General features: G+C 43.3%; 1 protein-coding gene across 1 annotated transcript; it reads left to right on the top strand.

Moving 5' to 3' along the window:
- Positions 1–1,949: 1,949 nt before the first annotated feature.
- Positions 1,950–4,613, top strand: marcksl1b (MARCKS-like 1b). The gene is made up of 2 exons (XM_079232207.1): positions 1,950–2,088; positions 3,062–4,613. Exons 1-2 carry the CDS (start codon positions 2,002–2,004, stop codon positions 3,692–3,694), a joined length of 720 nt encoding a protein of 239 aa, XP_079088333.1. The 5' UTR covers positions 1,950–2,001; the 3' UTR covers positions 3,695–4,613.
- Positions 4,614–6,177: the final 1,564 nt, after the last annotated feature.

A 6,177-nucleotide genomic window follows, 5' to 3' on the forward strand; every position in this document is an offset into this window, starting at 1 on the left:
ACAACTAATGTAGTCACGGAGCCGTGAGGAGACAGCGTGACACGCAGTTGGTCGCTGATCCATGTGCTCCAGTCCCGATCACCAACATTGAACAATGGATTAAACCATTATTCACCATTATCTGACAAAAGTAGGCTCATGTTAGTGCTCAGCTGATCGCTGTTCATATACTGAGACGGATAAACGGAGAGGAGAAGGGAGCATGGGAAAGTATAGACGCAATAAACTCTTAATAAGATGTAAAATCCACATTTCCTATCTCGTTTCATTTGTACATTTTGCCAAAATTCCTGTCCTGTGTCATGTCATCTGTCACATATTTTGCATTTATCTCTGAAAGGCCGTGATCGAGATCTCATGACCGCCATAACTCACTTATTCGGAATCATTGCCGTGCTAACTGTCCGGCTACAGCGAAGGGAAATTGGTCACATGCTGAGTTGTACGTCTATAGATGTCCCGTTTCTGGATAATTATATATTGGTCAGGCATATAGCAAAATTTGGGAATTTTTGTAAAAAGGGGCAAATGAAACGTACTGTGTTTCATAACAGGACCCTGAATCATAAATATTTGGCAAAGAATGTGCTTCCAGCAAAACCTATTGTATTAGATTTGACGGAAACTGCAACTAAATGCTGAATCAGAGTGTGAAACCAAAAGTGACTCACTCAGAAACTTCCCTGGTTGCTTAAGAAATACTCAAAAGTGAAACTATTGCTGCACAGTGCATTACTTCATTTCATAAAAAGAGGATTATGGTAAACTGGAACTGAAACTATCAGATGATTACATGCAACATTGTTTTTAATTTATCATTTATACAATTTAATTTAATAATTTTAAGCCACTTTTTTTTAGAAAAGAATAGTAGCTTGCTGTTGGCTCATTTTCTTATTCTTCAATTATAGTAAATGTAATATGATTTGTGTGTAGGGCTAGTAGGTGGATAAAGCAACCCATTTAAATACATGAACTTTACATTTTTCACTCTTTTTCTGACATTTTATACACAAAATTAACCAATTAATAGAACCAAAAATCCAACGAAAGTCAATGAAAATAACAGTTAGTTGCAGCCCAAATGGAAACGGTCATGTATTCCCATGTATCAGTCAACCTGGATGCGGTGGAAGTAAATTGTTAAAGTGACTAAAGTTATCAGAGTTTCGAAACTCATTCAGTCATTCCTGTTAATATTTACACCAACTTCTATGAGTCATGTTTAGGTCTTGCACACACACTTACATAGCATGCAAATGTTGTAATAAATCCAATAATTAGTCCTCATTCTTGCCTAATAATCAAGCTATAGATGTCTGATAGATATTCCTCATGTTTGACTGAACACTCAACCATGAACAAATGAATAAATGAGCACATATAGCAACAGACACACTGATAAAAGGAGAGAAAATTATTAAGTGTTATTATTTTTTGTACTGTCAAGCTTATAAAACACTGAATTTGAGCTAAGCTAAATTGATTTCATCGCTGGGGGTCCTCCTGAGGGGCGGGCACAATTAGGGAGCGGAGGCTTGATTGGCCAGAGCTGGCTAGACTTGCTCCTCAGACTGCGCGCTGATTGGTCGAACCTCAGCTAGGTCCCGCCCACGGGCGGCGCCTCGAACCTGCTGTATGTCTGAAGCGTTGCGTTCAACCAGTGTTGAGTTTAGAGGGTCTCTCTCTACCGGGGTGACAAGTCTGACCACAGGAGCAACCGAGAGGAAGTACCTGCCGTTTGAAGAAAAAAAAAATATTATAATAACAAAACAGAACCAAAAAACAACAACAAACAACCCGACACTTTTCATCGCTTCACCGCTGGATACTTAACTCTAACCTGGAGGTTTTGGATTAACTTACAACAAAAAACAACCACACTCTTCTGCTTTTTTTTTGTCGCTGAAGTTTTTCTTTTTTTAATTTGCTTTTTGGAAGACCAACAAACACGCACACGCACACACACACGCGCGCGCACACACACTCCTACCGAAGACAATGGGATCCCAGGCATCCAAGGGAGATGTGGCCACGGAGGCGAGCGCTGCCGTCGCCGATGCTGCAGCTGTCAAAACCAACGGACAGGTAAATTACGCGCGAGCCTCGTGCGCTCTTTCGTCTGTTTTTATTTATTTTTATCAATGGGAATAAATACGCATTGATACAACTTTGATATTCTCACACGAAAAATACATTTAGTCGACGCTGAATCGATCAAACTGAATGTGAGGACATTTTTCTTAGGGGGGGCGGGGGCAAGGACAGGTGGGGCTTTTTTTTGTGTCTCGAGCGCACCGAAAAAAGAAGAACAAAAACTACAACTCTTCTTTATTTATCTCGGTTGGCAGCTCGAGATGAAAGCACGTTGAGGGTTTATTTTCTGTGAGCTGAGCTCGAACTCCCCCCCCCCAAAAAAACGCACAACGTGTGTGATAGTGCCATGGCATTAAAGGGGGATGGGGGTTGGGGGGGCAGCGCGAGCGCACGTAGGCACGAGCACTCCTCCCTGTTTCACACACACGAGCCCCGCCGTCGTCTGGGTAACGATTTCCAAAAATGTGTAAACCGGCAATGTCAGTTTTTTATTTGTGTCATACATGTGATGCGTTAAACCCCCATTATGAGTGAATATTACACATTATTTCTACTTTATTATGAATAAATGTATCAATCGAGCAGTGTTTATTTTATTTAGGGTACATTAAAACGTGATTATTTGTTTGGGACATGAGTGTTTTTCGATGAGCTCTCCGGTCTTGTCTTTTGTTGAGCCGCCCGTCTGTCTGGAGCCCTGGCCGGTCTGCGAGGCGCTACCGCCGCCTATCGCTCGGCTCGGGTACTGCAAGGCGTCGCCTCCGAGCCCGGCGACACGGTGGTTAATTGATGAGCACGACGCTGCTCCGAGAATAAACGAGAAATGCGCCTGTAAAATAGCTTCCTTTTGTTTTTCATGCATGTGCAGAGAGGTTTTCTAAAAAAATATATATATATAAATATATATATATTTTCTGTCTGAGCTTTAGATACAGATGACTTATTCTGTCATTTTTTCCTCCAGGAGAATGGACATGTGAAATCCAACGGGGACGTCTCCACAAAGACCGATGGAGACGCCGCCGCCGCCACCAACGGCTCGGCCGATGCGGCCAAGGAGCCCGAAGCCGCCGCCGGAGGAGACGCCATCGAGCCGGCGCCGGCTGCGGACGGCGAGGCCGCCAAACCCGAGGGCGAGGCGGCGGCCAAGGAGACCCCCAAGAAGAAGAAGAAGAAGTTCTCCCTGAAGAAGTCCTTCAACTTCAAACTGAACCTGAAGAAGACCAAGAAGAGCGAGGCGGTCAAGGAGGAGGAGGCGGCTCCCGCTGACGCCGCCGCCGCCGCCACCGCCTCCGCCTCCGCCGCCGCCACCCCCTCTGAGGAGAAACCCGCCGAGAACGGAGCCGCCGCTCCGGCGGAGGAGAAGAAGGATGAGAAGAAGGATGAGAAGAAGGAGGAGAAGAAGGAGGAGAAGAAAGAGGAGAAGAAAGAGGAGGCTGCTGCCGCCGCGGCCGAGGCCCCGAAGGCGGAGGAGGGGCCGGCTAAAGAGGAGGCCCCCAAGGAGGAGGCCAAGGAGGCAGCTGCCCCGGCCCCCGAGGCCACGAAACCGACAGAGGAGAGCAGCTCGACCCCGGCTCCCTCTGAAAAGAAGGAGTGATTGTACCTGGAGCTCACAATGAACTGGGTTGAACTGTTTTTCAAGAGAGAAAGAGAGAATTTAAGAGTATATATATATATATATTTATATATATGTGTGTATATGTATACATATGTATGTGGATATATGTATATGTAAATATATACACATGTATGTGAGAGACTCCTTCGACGTGCCACTTTTTCGTCATGATAACAAGACGACAGACTAGATTCACTAGATCACTTCCCCGGTTACTGCTCGACATCTGGACCCGGACTGAGTTTTTAGGCTGTGGGCTGGTCGCTGTGTGGAAATTGGATTTTAATGGCTAGAGCGCGAGCTAATGACACCGTGAAGTATAGATGGATGAAGGATGGATGGAGGAGGATGGAGTCAAAGCATCTTTTCCCTTAAAAAAAAAAATCTGCAAATCAAGATGCCTCCTCGCTGAGGGAATGAAATTAGATACTAGGACACCACCACCACTTGAAATGACTGTTGAATAGAGGCAACAACAAAAAAAAAAATGAAAAAACAAAATCAGAAAATTAAGAGACTCGCCAACTTTTTACATTCCTATATTTTAACCCAAATTTGAAGTATTTTGTGGTGTATTATAGAGAAGCATCTTAAAGATTCAGAGACGCTATTACTTGTTTGTTTAAAGAATAAAAAAAAATTCCAAAAAAAAAAAAGAATAGGCAACTTTGATTTTTACCTTACTATGGAGAAAAAAAAAGAACACTTAAAGCTTGCTATGTTCACTGTCGCGGTTTGATATGAAGCAGAGTTGTTTATCTGTCGTATGTGAGCCTGAATCTGCTTTGTCTCTGTAAATACATTGGATTGATTTCTGTTCTTTATTTTGCTAATGTTGACAGATGTTTCTGGTTTTATTGTAAAGTTGATGATGGTAAATAAATGTTGGTTACCGGCCCGTTTTGTGTGTCTTCATGGTTATTTGACCTCATGCATATACATGTGTTATGAAGTAGTATATCACTTTATATGAGAGGATCTGGAGCCTGTCTATACTCATATTCAACCTTTTCTATAGAGCTGGACTGTCAACAAACACATGCTGGCAGGAATTAGGGATATAAGATGATAATTCATCCACTTATTGAACAATTTACATGTGTAGAGACACAACTCTGACATGTTACAACACTTTGGTGTCTGCATATAAGACACATGAAAGAATAAAGAAAACAATCTCCTTCCATATTTGACCCTAAAATCAACTTTTGATAGACGAAACAACACATTTTCCCTTTTACAGGTTAAATAATTTAATACATAATTTCTCATTCTGAGGGGTTTATCTCCACCAAAGCTTATCTTGGCAGAATTAGCTGGATTTTGATGTCAGTCTTCTACTTGTGGTGCTTTTACACCACTTTTAGTCGTCACCTGTGGCAAAATACGTCGTTTTCACAAGGATCCTCACTTCCTGGTCGATGTGACATCATAACACTGGCAAATAATTGAACCCCAGGTGGTGACGGCATAAGAAACCCCAACACATAACAGAAAAACGGTTTATTAGTGCTATAAATCTGATCAGACCCAACTTTGACCTCAACTATGCTGCTCCCTCATGTGAGTATTAGCCATCATGGGAGTGTCACTCACTCTGAATCCGGATTTAAAAAACCAACACGTCAAGTCGAGTCAATTCTATTCATGAGGCCCAATATCACAAACCACCTCCAGGGGCTTTTCCGTGCATACCCCCCCTCTGCTGTCCTTGAGCATAAAGAAACACAAATCATCCAAACAAAGACAATAATAACCCTCCACTGAAAATAAAAGCAAAAAGCATCCTAACTGATGTGGGATTAGGCGTCAAATCATTCCACGCTGCACTCCCTCGACACTTCACGTGGGCCATTTTGTGGTTCTCTATAAAACAAGAAACACAAACACACACACACACACACACACACACACACACACACACACACACACACATGTTTGTCACTGATTGGTTGGGAGATAATTGAACACACCATCGCGACCATGTTAGCTCCAATGACCCCCTGGTCCTCTATTAGCGCACGGCCCTGAGATCAGCACCATTACCCCCCCCCCTCCACACACACACACACACACACACACACACACACACACACACACACACACACACACACACACACACACACACACACACATCTGCAATATTCCCTCCATTTGCAGCAGGCGACCGGCCTCCTGAACGTCGGCTAACTCTGGATGCTCTGACCTAGTTCACATGGTGACATGATGAGTTGAGATCCGAGCTACATTTGGACCCGGCCTTCAAACCATTATGAATTATTGAGACAAAAGCTGTGGCCTCCACATGGATACAGCCTTCTGCCTGGTTTCTTAGTAGATTCGTTGTATAATAAGTGTAAAGCAAAATCACCGAAAATCACCAAAACACTGCAGAAGTTACAGTGAGCTGTAATTGACTTAATCTTGATCCTCTTTATCGTTGTTTTGTGAGCACTGCATTC

The sequence above is a fragment of the Taurulus bubalis genome (genome assembly GCF_910589615.1).
Source record: "Taurulus bubalis genome assembly, chromosome: 16".
In the NCBI taxonomy this organism is placed as follows: domain Eukaryota; kingdom Metazoa; phylum Chordata; class Actinopteri; order Perciformes; family Cottidae; genus Taurulus; species Taurulus bubalis.